The following is a 17,881-nucleotide window of genomic DNA, read 5'->3' as shown; positions in this document are numbered from 1 at the left end:
TATTTGTATTCCATAAATTATTTAACCTTTCTCAAGTTTATAAGGGCATTCCCTTAGTTTTTAGTTCTTTGCCACTACAAAAATTGCTACTAAAAACATTTTTCATAGATAGGCTCTTTTCCTCTTTCTTTGATCTCTTTGTGGTTTAGGCCTAGTAATTGGTATCATTGGGTCAAAAGATATGTACAGTTTAATGACTTTGAGGGCATAGTTCCAAATTGCTTTCCAGAATGACTGGACCAATTCACAGTTCTAGCAACAGTGGAACAGTTTGTTCTTCCAAAAATCATTCTGTAAATTAAAAATTATACCCCAGATGTGGTCTGACCAGATTAGAATACAGCAAGTCTATCTCCTTCATTTGGTTACCATATTAGGTGATTAATTCATAGTGAGATCCTTTCTTTACAAAAACTGCTGTCTAATCACCCCCACCCCCAACATTTACAAATACAATTGATTGGGGTGGCTAGATGGCAGGGAATAGAGCACCGACTTTGGAGTCAGGAGTACCTGGGTTCAAATCCGACCTCAGACACTTAATTACCTAACCCTGTGGCCCTGGGCAAGCCATTTAACCCCATTGCCTTGAAAAAAAAATCTAAAAAAAACCCCCCAAATACAATTGATTTTGTGTGTGTGTGTGTGGGGGGGTGGGGTGGAATCCAAATGAGAAACTTTGTATTTAGGAGTCTTATTGTGGTTAGGCATTATTCTTGCTTTTTTTTTGATATTTATTTGTTGAGATACTGTCATCTCATTTATTAGATGTCTCTCCAAAATCTATTTCAAAAAGATAGAACCTCCAGGATAGACCTTCCAGGTGGATATCTTTCCATGTGAACATGATTTTTTTGGGTCAGGTCATTCAATTATCATCTATCCCTTGCTTTTCCATCTTTTCCAGAAGGATAAGAGGAAAAACTTTCTTAAATGCTTTACTGAAACCTTGGCATATTTTGTGGCATTTCCTTGAGCTACCAGCTTGTTATTTCTGTCTAAAAAAGAAAGATGGTTAATCTGGCATGACTGTTCTATTTTTTAATTGATATTTTATTTTTCCAATTACAAGCTTTGATAATTTTTCAGCAATTCCACATTTGCAAATTTATATGTTACATATTTCCTACCACTATCCCTTCCTGCCCTCCTTCCCCTTGGCAGTGAATAGTCTGATAAAAGTTGTACATGTACATTTCTGTTTAACATATTTACATATTAGTCATTTTGTAAAAAAGAAGAATCAAGCTAAGAGAATAGAAAGTAAATCAAGAGATAGGAAGGAAAAACATAAGAGAATTTTTGAAAAAGTGAACATAGTATACATTCAGATCCTGTATTTTTCCCCTTCTGGATGTTGATGGCATTGTCCATAACAGGTCTTCCAGGGTTGTCCTTGATCTCTTAAGTGCTGAAAGGAGATGAATCCATCATAGTTGGTCAACTGATAATATTGTTGTTAATGTGTGCAATGTTCTCTTGGTTTTGTTCCTGTGCTCAGCATCAGCTCATATAATTCTTTCCTTGTTTCTCTTAAATTCCACTACTTATGGCATGACCATTCTTTTTTTTTTTTAATCAGTGACCACAGTTTATTATCATTTAGTTGCAGCACACAACAAAAAGTATATCAAGCTAGGGAGTATGTCACATTGGGCACACAAGGAGTGAACAATAATTCCATATCTGGATCAAGGCTGACCACTGAATAGAAATCAGCTTAATCATCATGATGCTTCAGATTTTTGATCTTATGACGCTCAATTTCTTTCTGCAGAAGCTGGATCTCCCTCTCATGGCATGTAATTTCTTCCTGATGATGCTCCCTCAGGGCAGCCAGCTGTTCTTTGCTCTTCTCTCGGAAGTACCGGTCCTCCTCAGCCTTCTCTCTCTTGCCAAAGGCCCCGCCTGCGTCCCAGATGGCACTGGTGTCAGCAGGGTTGCTGCTGAACTGGCGCCCCACAGGCCGAGCCCAAGTCATATCGCTGCCACGGTTGTACAGGCCATACTCCCTGCTACACCACAGCACCTACCAGCCCTGGGTCACCTCAAGACCTTCCGGCATGACCATTCTTGATGAAGCTACCAAAACAGAACACAGTTTCCCTATATGGGAAGTCATCAGCAGGTAGACAAACTTCTGATCTTGAGCTTCTCTGAACTTTGCTAAGATGATCCTTAGATATTATTTTTCATTCCTTGTCAGATTTTAGTAGATACTTTAGTCATCTAGAATTCTATTCTCTAGAATGGTACCAATCTTTCCAAGGACAATATGCATTTGGGTTTTTTTCTCCTGTGTTCATTTCCTTGATGAATTCTAATTTAGAGATTACTTTCCCTTAATGTGGTTTAGAATGTGGGTGAGAGATGAATAAATAAATAAAGAATTCTATGATCAACTTCCAATAGGGGCATTGAAACATTTTGTATGTCTTAAACCCCTTTGTCAGTCTGATGCAGCCTATAGATCCTTTCTCATAGTAATGTGCTTAGATGAATAGAATACATAGGACTACAAAGGAAACTGGTTATATTGAAATACAGATGTAACTTTTTTTCCCCAGTCAAGGTCATGGACCCATGTGGACTATTATTAAATTATTATTATTATTAAATTAAAGCAATTTTAACCCCATCCTGTCTTCAAGAGCTCTGTTAGGGCTGGGTTATAAAAGATAGCTAATCTGTGGAATAACCTTTCCTGTTACTAGCCCAACAGGTGTGTCCAATCTGCAACACCCCCCCCCCCCCAACTGCCTTTTCCAATCCAGAGATACACCACACCCTTGCCTAAATCAAAACTTTTTGCCCTTTTTTATCTTTGGGGATGCATGTAAGTGAGGCTCCCTTGCTAGTGAACTCAATAAAACATCATTCATTCATTCCTAAATTTCAGTATTACGGATTTCTTTTTAGGCTTCTGGTTCTGATTTGCTGTAGTACTAACAGTCCCCCCCCCCCCCCAGGATCATATATTTAGAACACCTGTTTTAGATAATGCTCATAAGAGACTTATTCTTTCTTTCTGACCCTTTTCTTTGTTTTTCTTCTTTAAGATTTTTCATTTGTAGATCCTGATAGCAATACTCTGGTAGGGAGACATGACTCTTGACTGAGATGATATTGAGCTCAAAGGGAACTTTCCTTCAGTTTGTTGGAAAAATACTTAGAGATAGGAGCTTGAGGGGGTAGTGGGGGGTGAGAGAGAGAGAGAGAGAGAGAGAGAGAGAGAGAGAGAGAGAGACAGAAAGATGACAGAGACAGAGACAGAGAGACAGAGAGAGACTAAAAGATAAGGCATAGATTGAATGACGGTGAATGAGGCTCAGACTCACATTTGTGAGGAATCATGTCCCTTGCCCTACAGGTCTTGCAACTCTAGAAATAGCAGAGAACTGACTCCCTGGGTGTAATAGTTCCCTCTCTCTTGGTTTGGGCTGATACCTTCTCTTAAGCCTTACCAAAGAGCACATATATTCTTGTGCATATTTTGGTATCCTAAAATGATTTCTGCTTGCAGTTTGGTTTGGATAAATGGGTTTACTTACTTTTCACCCGGATCTTTTGAATAACCATTGTTTGGTTGGAAGAGGCTAAACTGAGAGTGTTCACTAAGAGTAGAGAAATGGTTTTCTTTTTTTGACCTAAATTCATGCCCCTAGCCAAGAGATAGTTTAGGGGTGGCAGGCAGATAGAAAATTAGCTTTATATGAAATTGGAAAAAAATTAAAAAATGAGGGGAATGAAATTCTGACCTGAGGCCTTTCTTAGAAATTGAAGGAGATATCAAATCTCAGCTGATCCATGAAACCTGCTGGTCCTATCTTTATTTTTCATCAACTCATGCACATATATAACCTACAGAAAAACTGTGATGTAGGGAAAAGGTATATTTCGAAAGGTAATGATTGGGGCGGCTAGGTGGCGTAGTGGATAAAGCACTGGCCCTGGAGTCAGGAGTACCTGGGTTCAAATCTGGTCTCAGACACTTAATAATTACCTAGCTGAGTGGCCTTGGGCAAGCCACTTAACCCTGTTTGCCTTACAAAAAAACCTAAAAAAAAAAAAGAAAGGTAATGATCTAAAACAAAAGATATCAAAAAACTATTATTTATTTTTAATTTAATTTTTTAATTTTCAGAATTTTTTAAAAATAGTGTTGAGAGTATTAAAGAATCACCTGAGGGGTGGCTAGGTGGTTCAGTGGATAAAGCACCGGCCCTGGAGTCAGGAGTACCTGAGTTCAAATCTGGTCTCAGACACTTAATAATTGCCTGTGTGGCCTTGGGCATGTCACTTAACTCTATTGCCTTACAAAAAAAAAAAAAACCTAAAAAAGAATCAGCTGAGATCAGACAGAACATAAAGAAAACAAAAAGAATAGTTTTTAAAAAGCAATATGGGGGTTAGTAGCTAGGTGGCACAGCATGCAGAGCACCCACGCGAGTCAGGAGAACATGGGTTCAAAACCAACCTCAGACACTTAATAATTACCTAGCAAAAACAAAAAAAGTCACATGAGGGAAGAATATTATGAAAGAAGGACTAGGACCTCTTGGGGGTAGATGGGATAGTGACAAGAACAGAGAAGACTATTGCCCAATTCTTTTGTTTCTGGATTGCTATTGTTTTCTTACAAGAATGATTTGCAAGGCAAACGGGGTTAAAGTGACTTGCCCAAGGCCACACAGCTAGGCAATTATTAAGTGTCTGAGGCTGAATTTGAACTCAGGTACTCCTGACTCCAGGGCTGGTGCTCTATCCACTGTGCCACCTAAGCCTCCCAGGAATGATCTTTAGAAGTTGAATACAGTAGCCCTGCTTTTATTCCATATATTAGTGAATTAAAGTGAGGACAGATGTTAATTTGAATTCTGAACCTTCCAAGGCCAGCATTTAAAGAAAGCTGTAACTGAAAATTACAGATTAAGAATCTAAATCTTTGGTATTTTGAGGTTAAAAGTTATCAATTTTAATATCTTTCTTAATAATGTTAAATATCAGCATTATATATTCTAAAGATTTTAGTGTTGGAGAATAGATCATTTGTTTTGAAAAGGGGAGACATAGTGACACAATGGGGCCTTTTGATCCCTGGTTTATATATCATTAAAGTCTTAGAAAGGTTCTATATCAGATTACTTGTCAAGGGGAGAAGGGAGGGCAGGGAAGGGGGGGGAATGAGACTCAAAATCTTACAAAAGTAATTGTTGAAAACTAGCTTTACATGATATTGGAAAAAAATGAAAAAATGAGGGGAATAAAAAAAGTAGTGACTTGAATTCTTCTGAAATGCATAGTTTGTTGGGATATTAGACATATACATATACATATACAAAACCCACCTGTTCAGACTATCACTTTTGTAGGTTAATCATTCTAACCTGACTTATCACAGGCTGTCTCATACTTTGCTTTGGGTCTTGAAATATAAGTAGGAACAATGTCTTGTCCAAAGGAGATATTCAATAAAGATGTTTTGGTAAATGAAAATTAATAAACGATCAAATACTGCACGGGCGGAAAGTTCATTCATTATAATATCATTAAAAAAGTCTCAGCTAAAAACTCCAAAAAAAAAAGTCTTAGAAAGGCTCTTGTCAAATTGAGAAGCTTTAGAGATATTTCAAGACAAGCATCTTTTTTTCTTACTTGGGGAAAGGTGAGAAGCTATGTGGGAATGTATTAGGAAGGAGAGATCCAGAACAGCTCTTATTGACTTATTTGGTTTGAAATCATTACATTACTCCTGGCTATTATATATATACATACACACACACATATGTATATATGTATATATTTAGTTTTTGCAAGGCAGCGGGGTTAAGTGGCTTGGCCAAGGCCACACAGCTAGGTCATTATGAAGTGTCTGGGGCCACATTTGAACTCGGTCCTCCTGACTCCCGGGCCGGGGCTCTGTCCACTGCGCCACCTAGCCGCCCCTTGGCTATTCTATTTTCCCGGTCTGACTGGTGAAGGTGGAGGTGGCGTACACCTGTGCCCGTGCTCCGCTGCCACGTTGTTTCTCGCCTGTGCTGCCAGTCGTGCCTGGGCAGAGCGGCGGCTCGCTCCGGGGCCAAGGGAGGCGGCGGCCGCGGAGGGCTGGAGGCGGTCACTCGGGATCCCGAGCTCGTGTGGACGCTTATTGCTCCCCCAGCCGGGGAGGCGGGAGCTCGGCTGGCCGCTTGGGCCAGAAGACAAGCAGGGCTCGGGGCGCGCTCGCCGGTGCGGGGGGTGCCCCGGGGACATGACGGCGTCTCCCCGAGACCCCCAGGACCAAGAACTCGCGGCGGGGGGACGGGGCCGGGGGCAGTCCCGGGAGGAAGACCCGCGGGAGGAGGAAACTCCTCTAGCCCTGTCCAGGGAGAGAGGCGGCGGGGACCAGCAGGGCGCGGAGCGGGAGGAGGACCCCGAGCTCCCGCCGCCTTCGCGGGGCAGGTGGAGCCGCACGGCGTCCCTGGTGAGCGGGCTGCTCACCGAGCTGTACAGCTGCCCGGAGGAGGACGATGGGCCGGGGGGCAGCTGGGGCCGGGGCCGCGGGGGGCGGCAGGACAGCGTGGACAGCTCCACCGAGGCCTCGGGGGGCTCCGACGCCGTCTGGGGCGGCCGCGTCCTGCAGGAGCTGCAGGAGAAGCAGAGCCAGAGGCACCAGATGCACTACCTGAAGCAGAAAGGTGAGGCAGGGGCTGCCCTCGGGGCACTCTCCTTGGCAACCCCGCTGCCACCGGCCCCTGTGCGCCGGTCCGGCCCCACCAAACCCTCCCTCCCTGCCCGTCCTAGCCTTGTCTCTCCCAGCTTCTGGGCGAAGACTTGACTCAGCGCTCTACAAATAAGCAAACGAAACAAAACTTTTCACTTTGTCCTCTTGGGTATTTAGTCTAGGCGGAAACGCAGAGATCCTGCTTTTTAGTTCCTTGTTCAGCTGCTTCCTTTTTTGAGGGTTTAGGGAGAAATGTCTCTAGATAATTCCTCCGACGTGATCTGGGGCACAGGTGGATTCATTACTGTATAGCAGTTTCTCTCTTTCAAAAGCTTCCTGCCAAAGTCTAAGCCTGATTGACCCCTATTTCTTTTGTCAATTTTGTTTATTCCTCTTGTGTAGCTGTTCACTGCAGGGATTTCTTGACTCTTTTTGTGTATGTCAGAGATCATCCAGGAACTCTATGGAGCTTTTCTAAGAAATCTGTTTAAATGCATAAAGTAAAATACATAGGATACCAAGGAAATCGACTTTTATTGTAACAGTTATCAAATTTAAAAAAAAATTCATAGATCTTATGTTAAGCATCCCGGATTTAGAGGGATGGGGGCACCCTTTACCATAGCAAGTTAGCACCATCTCTGCTCTAGTCTTATAGAGTTGTCTAGAACACTAAAAGATTAACATACACAGGGTCCCACAGGGATTGTGCGAACTTAAGTCATCTTGACTTCAAATCCAGCAACTCAACTCACAACTCCATGTTGTGTCTCTCATTTTATATCACTTTAAAATTTTTATTTTCTGTTCCAAGTTCTTTCTTTCTACCCTCTCACTCATTCACTCCTCCCCCTCCCCCCACCTACTAGGAAGGCAGAAAATACAGTGCCCCATTATACCTGTCTCCTGTTATCTTAGAGATTTTCTGAAGTTAATGACAGAGGGCACCAGCAGAAGAATGACTTTATAGGTCTGTGTGACTACTGAAGCTTTAACTTAAACAAACATACAAGCACTTTTCCTGGCTTTTAATAGTGTTTACAGAGGCAGAGTTAACTGGTCATAGCAGTTCAGGATCAGAGTGTGTGAATTTAATTTCTTTCAGAGCTTAGAGCTCCTCTAAAGGGACTCCCCAGGTAATCATTTTCCTAATAGTGACAGTTGAGATATTTCATGTTTTAACTGTTATATTTTGTCAATAGGCATAAGAAGACTTGGACTGGGAAAATGTCCTTGACTTCCCCCAGGGGAGAGAGGACAAGCTGTTGTTTCTTTTTGTTATCATAATAGTAATGTATAATGCTGATATCCTCATCTCAATTTTTCTCACCAGTTCAAAAGGGCATGATTTTTCTGTACTAATCAGTCATTACATATATATTGTCCTCTCTAGGAACAACAAGCCCCCATGTAAGAAAATGAAGCGTGGTGTGGATAACAGATTGCTAGGCAACAACCACATTTCTTGCAACTACTGTCCTTGTGCTAAATTGACTACACCAGGAGAGAAAAAGAGGAGAACACAATGGCTGATTGTCTCCTTACTGTAAAATTCAGCCTTGCTAGTGCCAAAAAATTTAAAAGGAAATGAATAAATCTTTTAGCTTTCTGAAATCTATGTAAACAAGTCTGAATTTCCTCTGCTTCCTGGTGAAAATGTTTTTCTAACTCATTGTTATGAATGGATCCCCGGTACCTCCCCCCTCATCAGTGCTAGCTGGTAATAAACAATTTCATCTTAAGTGAGAATTTTGCTCAGTCTATGATTTTTGTTTTTGCCCAATGTTAATAAAGGAATGGTTTCCTTAGCTCTTGCAAAATCCAGAATTAAAAGTTATGAATCAAAACTCCCTTATAATTCTTAAGGACTCCATTTTCCATATTGTCAACATTTTGGTATTAATTTCCCAGTGAAAAATGAGTTTTAGTAAATTGATTTCAGATAAAAGAAGTGAAACATTGTTAATAGTTTTTCTTCTAAAAATCTACTAGTTTACTAGTCTTTTGCAAAAATATCTGTGTTCAAAATCATTTTTACTCAAAGGACAGAATTACCTGCAGTTTATCCAAAAACTTTTTTTCCTTGCCATGCACTCTAGTAAAATTAAATTAATGTCAAACTGGAATATAATTAAAGAGATTTAGATCTGGAAGGGACATTAGAAGTCTTCTAATCCTCTCATTTTGTAGGTGAGTGTGCTGAAATCTATAAGGGCAGAGTCTTGCCTAAAGTTCTACAGGTGGTAGTGAATGGCAGAGTCAGAGCCTCTGATTCTATATCCCCTGGTCTTTTTCTCTATTTTTATTAATTTAAGAAATTATACCATCCAACCAATCAACAGCCTAGCCTGGCAGCATTTGAACTCAGGTACTCCTGACTCCAGGGCCGGTGTTCTATCCACTGCACTACCTAGCCACCCCCAAAGTAATTTTCTATGATCATAGTCTTCTTTTACTTTTGTTTTCTCATTTCCTCAATCTATGATAGATTTACCACACTTGCAAGGCTTTGGTTTGTTTGGTTTTTTTGGGGGGACAGCCTTATAATAAATGAGGAACCTTAGTTCCTCGAAGGTCTTATGAGAGGCTCTGATTACTTTCTTGCTTGTGCTTTGGTATGTGGATGACCACAGGTGGTCCACTCTGCCCCTGGAGCTGTGAGGAGGGTCCTTGCTCAGCTATGGTATTATGGGAGTCCAAACCACAACCTGGATTTGGGTGTGGAAAAACAGCTGAATCCTGCTCCAGGGAGAGCAGAGAGACCTCTACAGTCTCCCCTGACCCCCTTACCATCTGTGGGCTGCACTCTGGAGGTGCAGGTTGGCTTCCTTGATTTTAGAGTGCTCTGAGGCTTGTGATTACTCCACACTCACTCTGGTGTGACAGAGTTCTCTCACCACCGTTTCAAGATGTCCCTGGTGATCCCTGGTCCAGGAGGTCTGGAAACTGCCCCCCGGGAGCTAGGCACCCCCAGGGATCTAGGCATTCGGCCTGGCCGCTTCTTCCAATCCCCCATCCAAGTGAAACAGAGCTTTCCCACGGAACTTCTAAGTTGTCTTGGACTGGGAAATTGTATCACTCAGTCTTTCTGTGGGTCTGCCCCTCTAAAACTTGACTAGAGTCATAATTTGGTGGCTTTTGGAGTTTTGGGGGGGGACAAGTTTCCAGGAATTCCTGTCTTCAGGCCACCATTTTGGCTCTGCCCCCTAAATCAGCTGAATAGTGTTTTAAGGAAGTCAAGCAAGATAATAAAAAAGTTTAAAATTCTTGAAGTATGAGAACCAGTTGGTTGTGCAACTTGGAAAAAAAAATGAAGGGATAGAAGTTGCAAGGAAGTCGATTTAGGCTTGATGCCAGAAAAAGCTTCCTAATAGTAAGAATTGTCCTAAGGTGGAATATTTTGTTTCATCCTTGAAAGTCTTCAAGCAGAGGCTGGATGATCACTTGTCTGGAGATTCATTTTGTCTGCTGTTTGTATCAGTTGTCAAGATTCTATCCAGTTATCTCAGATTCTATGACTCTAGGTTTTTGTTGAGGAATGATTGTTTTTCTTATATTTTTGAGTCAGTTAAATGTCTTGGATATCAGAGGGATTTGCTATAAAGATTTTTTCTCTTGGTTAATTGTTTCTCTATTAATTCTAATTGTGGCTTTTTTTTTTTTTGCAAAAGCTTTTCAACAAATCAATTCAGAAAGTCAGGCACTATCTAAACTCTGGAAATACAAAGAAAGAGGAGAAAAACATCTGTCTTTGGCTTATAATTTAATGAGGGAGACAACATTATAAATAGCTATTGAAAAACAAGATAAATACAAGTTAAATGGGAGATAATCAACAGAAGGCAGGCACTGGCATTAAAGAATATTTGAAAAGTCTTCTTCTAAAAGGTGGGATATTAGCTGAGAATTGAAGGAACCAGGGAAACCTGGAGGTGAGACAAGGAACGAGAGCATTTCAGGCATAAGGGACAGCCAGTGGAAAATTCACAGGCTATATGTGGAGGCAGTAGGTTGTTGCTATTGTTTGGCCTTCATTCTTTTTTTTTTTTTTTGCAAGGCATTGAAGTTAAGTGATTTGCCCAAGATCACACAGCTAGATAATTATTATTAAGTGTCTGAGGCCAGATTTGAACTCAGGTATTCCTGACTCTGGGGCCGGTGCTCTATCCACTGCGCCACCTAGCCACCCTTATCCTTCATTCTTGAAGAAGACCAATACCATCAGGAAGGTGACACCTTGACTTGAAAATGAATTGGGGGCAGCTAGGTGGTGCAATGGATAGAGCACTGGCCCTGAAGTCAGGCAGACCTGAGTTCAAATCCCACCTCAAACACTTAATAATTACCTAGCTGTGTGGCCTTGGGCAAGCCACTTAACCCCATTGCCTTGCAAAAACCTAAAAAAAAAAAAAAAAAGAAAATGAATTAGATTTAAGAGAGGCAGAGCTGTGCAAGTCATCAGCCTCACTCTCTTCTCAAGAGCCATATGGGTCTATTGGCAAGATATAGATCAGGACAAATGTAGATGACTGAAGATGCAGTGGGAAATCTTGGCTTTTTTAAGCTAAGGTCTTTTTCAGTTTCAATTTGTCCCAAGTTACACCTATTCAGTAATGAAAAGCTAGGTAAGAATCGAGGTAAAAGCTGGTTCAGTTTGTCTTTATAAAAGAATTGACCTGGGGAAAGATTCATAGAGTTTCTGGGTCAGAACAGAAATAAGAAGACCGGAAAGGAAGAAAAAGGCCAGGTTATGAAAGGCTTTAAAAGTCAAACAGATTTTACATTCGATTCTGGATGCAATAGAGAACTACTCAAGTCTTTGAAAGCTGAGTGGAAGATGGGCTGGAGTGGGAAGAAATTTCAGGCAAAGAATCCAACCAGAAAGTTATTTTACTGTTTTAGGTGTGAGATGATTTGGAGCTATACTAGGATAGAAGGAGTGTCAGAGCATGGAAAGTATATAAGAAATGTTGGGAGGATAGAATCAACAGGACCTAGGAGTATGTATGAAAGAGTCAAGGAAGAACAATTAAATTTCCAGCCTGGGTGCCTGGGAAGATGGTTAGGGAAGAAAGATAATGAGTATGATTTTGAATATGTTGAGTTTAAGATGCCTATGGAATTTCTAATTGGAGATATTTAACAGGCAGTTGGAGATGTGAAACAGGTGATCAGGAAAGAGATTAGGACTATATAAATAGACCTAAGAGTCTTCTTCATAGCGATAATTGAATTCTTGGAAGCTGATGAAATAACTAAGTGAAATAGTATAGAGGGATAAGAGAAAAAGGCCCAGGATGGATCTTTAGGGGATACCTTTTTTAGAAAGTGTCCTTAATGACTATCCCCTAAAGAAGACTGAAACCAGTCAGCTTGATAGGATAACCAGGAGAGAGCAGTATTAGAAAACCTAGAGAAAGAAAAGTATCTAGAAGAACAAGGTGATTGATAATGTTAAAGTTTGCAGAGAGACCAAGAGGGATGAGGATTAATGGGGCATTAGTTTGGCAATTAAATGATCTTTGCTAATTTTGGAGAGAGCAGTTTCAGTTGAATGATGAGGTGAGAAGTCAGTCTGTAGAGAGTTGAGAATAGAGAGAAAAGGTACTAGAAGCATAGATCATAGATGGCTTTCTGAAGGAGTTTAGTTTCATTTTTATATAATTAAAATTATTCATTTTAATCTTGGGTCAAGAACTCTTAATCATGGTTGTGAAGCACTTATTCCTTTCTTCAATTTGTGACAAATACTCTTATATTTTGGTCATACACCCTCTTGGTGCTTATATTGTTATATGGTGTGAAATGTTGATCAGAACCTAATTTCTGCCAGATTGCTGCCTAGCTTTTCCAATAGCTTTAGTTAAATAAGAAGTCCTTATACGTGTAGTTGTTGCCCTTGAATTTATCAAATATGATGCTGCTATTTTTGATTCCTTCTAGGTCTTATTTACTACAATTTGTTCCATTGAGCATTTTTTTTTCAAATTTTGAAGTCTAGGTTTTGTTTTCTTATGCATTCCACTCTTGTCTTTTGCTTTACAGTCTTGTTTAAACGTATTCATATTTAAATTTAAGATTATTAGACTAATATTTCCTTTATTCATTTTGTAGATTTTTTTTGTTAGGTTTTGTCAAGGCAATGGGGTTAAGTGACTTGCCTAAGGCCACACAGCTAGGTAATTATTAAGTGTCTGAGGTTGAATTTGAACTCAGGTACTCTTGACTCCAAGGCCGGGGCTTTATTCACTGTGCCACCTAGCCACCCCTATTTTGTAGATTTTTATCCCTTTCTTCCATTGTCCATATTTTGACTCTGCGATTAATTTTGCTTACATAATTTTATGCCAATTTGTTTCCATAGCTTCTGCCCATTCTTCAATTTGCCTGCCCTTATCCAAGTTCTTTGAATTTGCTTCAATTTTTTAACTTTTCTATCCATCCACCTATCTGTCTATCCATCCATCCATTCTCCTATCTATCCGTTTGTTTATTTATTTATCAATTCATTTTGTTTTTCTGTTTTTCTGTCTATCTGTCTGTCTTTTGGTGTCATTTATTTTTCATCCCTTCTTTTGATCTTCTCTGTCCTTGACTAGTAAAGGGTGTGATTCAATATCTTCCTTCCTCTCACTCAAATTTTTCCTTCTTTCCTTCCTTCCTCTCTGGTCTTTCCTCAGAAATTTTTATTTACTTTACTCTCCTTATTAGTTCTCTTTTCTTATATTCTGAATTTCATTACCTAATTCATGGACTATATCTTTTGTGGTAAGAACAATACCCATCTGAGTTTCTGTCATGTAGGCTATGCTAGGTTTTTTCCCCTCCCTAAAAGACAAAGCTGTCCAAAGCTGTCCCTAAGAGTTGAATAGCCCAGAAAGCAAAGTCTTGAGCCACTGATTTGGCTTTCTTGTTACATATGGACATAAACAAGACCCATATTTGAGAAGTCAGTGGGTTATATCACTGTCTTGAAAATTGCCATACCTTGTAAATCAGTTGTACTTCTGAATGAAAATGAGGAAGGGGCGGCTAGGTGGTGTAGTGGATAAAGCCTTGGAGTCAGGAGTACCTGGGTTCAAATCTGGTCTCAGACACTTAATAATTACCTAGCTGGATGGCCTTGGGCAAGCCACTTAACCCCGTTTGCCTTGCAAAAACCTAAAAAGAAAGAAAATGAGGGAGACTGCTTCTACTTGAACAGTGCTTTATCATTACAGAGTATTTCTATTTTATGGTTAATTAATGTCTGGGGGCAGCTGGGTGGTGTGATGCACAGAGTGCCCATCCTGGGGTCTGGAATACTCATCTTCATAACTTCAAATCTGGTCTCAGACATTTACTGATTGGGCAAGTTACTAAACACTGTTTGTCTCAGTTTCTCATCTATAAAATGATCTGGAAAAGGAAATGACAAACCACTCTAGTATCTTTGCCAAGAAAACCACACATAGGGTCATGAAGAGTTAGACAGCAATGAACAACTTGGCTTGGTTTCTAATAAAAAACCCTTAAAAAACTAAAAAAAATTTTTTTCCCTTGTCTTACTGAATACTTGATTAATATCATTTAAGCCCCCTTTTTACAGTCATTCAGCACCCATTTCTTAAATACCTACTATGTACAAAACTTCCATGCCTTTGCCAAGGCTGCCCTCCCCTCCCACTTGTAATTCATTTAATACAACTTTTGTTAAATGCTAACTATATGCAAGGTATTCCCTTATTACCTCTGCCTCTTAACATCTTTAACCCCTTTTCCTCCAAGGTTTAACTCGAGTACCACTTTTCCTCATCTTCCTCATTGTACTTTCTCAACTCATCAGACCATTTTATATTTGTTTCTTTGGTTTAATATTGTATCTTCTAGGAATGGACCTTCCTTAAAGGCAAAAACTGTTTTAAATTTTGTCTTTATATCTCCTGTATACCTTGAAACATAGAAGGAGCCTAATACATGTTTCTTGAATTGAAGCAATGGCCACTAGAGAAAGTGCATAGATACTATTCATAGTCCTTATCATCTAGTAGACTGTCAGTTAATAAATATTTATTAAGCACTACTATGTGCTAAGGATTATGCTTAGGGATACAAAGAAAGGTAAAAGATAGAGGAATTTATAGTTTGTTGAGAGAGATAACATGAAAAACAGCTATTTAAAAACAGGCTAAGAATAAAATAAATGGAGATAATCAACCAGGGAAAGACTTTAAGAAATAATCAAACTTATTATGTAAAATGACTCTAATGCTAGTAAAGAGAAGAGGGCTGACACCAGAGTCAGAAAGACCTGGGATCAAATTCTGCTTCTGATAGTTGAATAATCATGCACAAGTCACTTAACCTTTCTTTCACTATAGGTTACAGACAAGTTATTAGTCTTCATTGTGGAGGCTACTTACACACTGGGAATTCTTTATGCTAATAAATTCAGTGATCTTCCTCTTCCCCATTATATTCACTGAAAATAAATACAGTGTAAATTATTATAAAATATCTGAGAGGTCCACAGTATGAAACGAGGTCTTGGGGAAAAAAGGAAAGTTCCTTTTGATTTGGTATTGTTCTACATTTAGTATATGAATCTGGAAAGGAAGGGGTGTAACTGTTATAAGGTATCTTGAAAAGCAGACTAAGGAGCTTGAAATTCATCCAGTAGGTAAAGAGTAATCCTAGTAATGAGATTGTAAGCATTCCTTAGCATTTCCCTTTTCATGGGGACATTTAACTTTTTATTCACATTCTTCCTTTGAACATTTCTGTCTTGAAGTCTTTTCCAGTTTCTCCAAATAATAGGCTTAAACAAATCCAGAGACATAGGCTGAGCTTTTTATTTTTGTTGTTGTGACATATTCCACTCCATAGACCAAAGTACAGACCCTTCTAACCTCCACTATCTCTTGAAGTCTGTCCAAATTAATGTTTATTATTTTCATGACATCATCTATCTATTCCATTCTCTGCTGTCCCCTTTTCCTTTTGCCTTTAATCTTTCCCAATATCAGAATCTTTTCCAGTGGGTCCCATCTTCTTGTTATGTGACCAAAGTATTTAAGTATCAGTTTCAATATTTGATTTTCCAGTGAATAGTCTGAATTAAGTTCTTTAAATATTGATTGATTTGACCTCCCTGCTCTCCAAGAGACTCTCAAAAGTCTTCTCCAGTACCATAATTCAAAAGTTTCTATTCTGCAGTTCTCAGTTTTATTTATAGCCCAATTCTTACAGTCATCTATTGTTATTGGAAAAACAATAGCTTTGACTATATTGCCTTTTGTTAGCTAGATGATGTCTCCACTTTTTAATGTGCTGCCCAGAACTCAAACCTTCAAATTCAGGCTAAATAATGCCAAGGACAGTAGAAGATTTAGCATCCTAGAATATTTGAGTCATATTCTCAACAGATAATGAAAACATTAAGCTTGTTTTTAAAATAACAGTAGAGATTTGCTTATTAGTATTCCTATTGTGTTCTACACTCTCTCTGGAACCATTTCTGTCCTTTTCAAAGTTGCTTTCAATAAATTAGAAATTCTAAAAATGCTGGCACATCCTTTATCTTTTTTTTTGCAAAATGAAATATGCTACCTATATAACACTTGAAGGTCAAGAAATTGCTCAGTTGCCTTGAGTTTTTAATTTCAAAGTAGCTAGAAACAATATTGCCATATTCATGTACATGTTAAAAAAAGAATATTTCTCATGTTCATATGCCAAAAAAGATGTGTGAGCAGATGAATAGGGAACCCTTTTATATGTGTTTCTGGGTAAAAAGTGACAGGTTTTGGAACTTATAATCAAGTATTTATCAGCTGAAAAAATATTTGTAAAGCATTTGTAAACTGCTATAGGGATATTAGTTATTATTATTTTTATTTTTATTGCTATTTTTAAATCAGAAATGATCCTTATTTGTAAACTCATCATTGATGCACTTTTATGATTAAAATTGCAATGTATGATTTTTCAGGAAAGTTTAAATATAGATACTACAGTAGAGTTTTTTTGGAGTCGTATGCTAGATATTTTATATCTAGTTGATTTGTTCTAAAGGAAATTTGTAAGAAAAACAAATTAGAGGGTCACTATTAGGATATGATGATTTAATTCAATTCACTTCAATTCAAGAAATATTTGTTGAGAACCTGTTATGTGTAAGGGGAAACATGATGTGGCATAGCAGACAATGGGGCCTAAGGGCCTCATAATCAAGAAAGACTGGGTCACACACTGCCTATGTAACCATGGGGATTTCAGTGGCCCAGGCAACATTCTTTTTTTTTTTTGTTTCTGTTTTTGCAAGGCAGTGGGATTAAGAGACATGTCTAAATTCACCCCAGGCAACATTTTAACACTAAAAGTTATAAATTGCTGATCTGTAGTAGGGAAGGAATTTCTTTATCAGGAGTGCCCCTATAAAGATAGGTCTGGATACTGTGGATTATCCAAAAATACTGTGGAGTATTCAAAAAAACCAACATGGTAGGGTCCTCAACTGTGAGGGAATCCCAGCTCTAAAGTTGAAGGGAAATTTAGGCCAAGAGAAATCAAATGCCTTGCTCACATATAAGTGGAAAGGTAATCAACAGTTGTTTTCTGAATCCTCTGATACTTAGAACCAGTTCTCTTTTCACTGTACCATTCTCATAGAGGTTATATTCCAGCACCCAGAAAAGTTCCTGGCACAATATAGGTGCTTGGTGATTAACTAAATCCTGAGTTCAAATCTAGATTCAGATTACTAGATGAGGCAAGTCACTTAACTGCTGCCTGCCTCAGTTTCCTCTTCTCTAAATAGGATGATAATAATAGTTTCTAACTCCCAAGGTTCCTGTAGGAAACCCATGAAATAATAGCTGCAAGTGCTTTGCAAACTTTAAAGCATTATATAAATGTTAATGATTATTGTTATTAGTAGATACTAATTGTTATTAGTAGAACTAATATCATGGTATAATGTGCAAGTTAGACTGTTATGTTAGTGTGTGTGGGAGGAATTGTATGATTGAATAGATACATATAATGATGGTGTCTAGAATCAATTCATTTGAATGATTAGTTTATAAAATAGGAGTTCTTAGCCTTTTTTTTTTTGCATCTTCCATCCTTTTGATAGTCTGGTGAAATCTAGAGACCTCTGCAGAATACTGTTTTTAAATGTATAAAAGACACAAATTT

At 38.9% G+C, this 17,881-nt stretch overlaps 1 protein-coding gene and 1 pseudogene across 2 annotated transcripts in view; one reads left to right on the top strand and one right to left on the bottom strand.

Moving 5' to 3' along the window:
* Window positions 1-1,612: 1,612 nt before the first annotated feature.
* LOC141514997 (ATPase inhibitor, mitochondrial pseudogene) lies at window positions 1,613-2,007 on the bottom strand (annotated as a pseudogene).
* The window catches only part of TBC1D30 (TBC1 domain family member 30), a 127,624-nt gene continuing 111,528 nt past the window's right edge, over window positions 1,786-17,881 (top strand). Inside the window, exon 1 of one of the 2 annotated variants that reach the window (XM_074226215.1) lies at window positions 1,786-2,128. In XM_074226215.1, the coding sequence (XP_074082316.1) occupies window positions 2,077-2,128 (52 nt within the window). In that variant the 5' untranslated portion in view covers window positions 1,786-2,076. Of the gene's footprint in view, window positions 2,129-6,572; window positions 6,678-17,881 lie in introns of those variants that run through there. The other variant, XM_074226214.1, reaches the window with a different exon arrangement.

The sequence above is a fragment of the Macrotis lagotis genome, chromosome 2 (assembly GCF_037893015.1).
Source record: "Macrotis lagotis isolate mMagLag1 chromosome 2, bilby.v1.9.chrom.fasta, whole genome shotgun sequence".
Taxonomy (NCBI): domain Eukaryota; kingdom Metazoa; phylum Chordata; class Mammalia; order Peramelemorphia; family Peramelidae; genus Macrotis; species Macrotis lagotis.
Note: the sequence above shows the minus strand (reverse complement) of the source record. Positions and strands in the feature narration are given on the sequence as shown.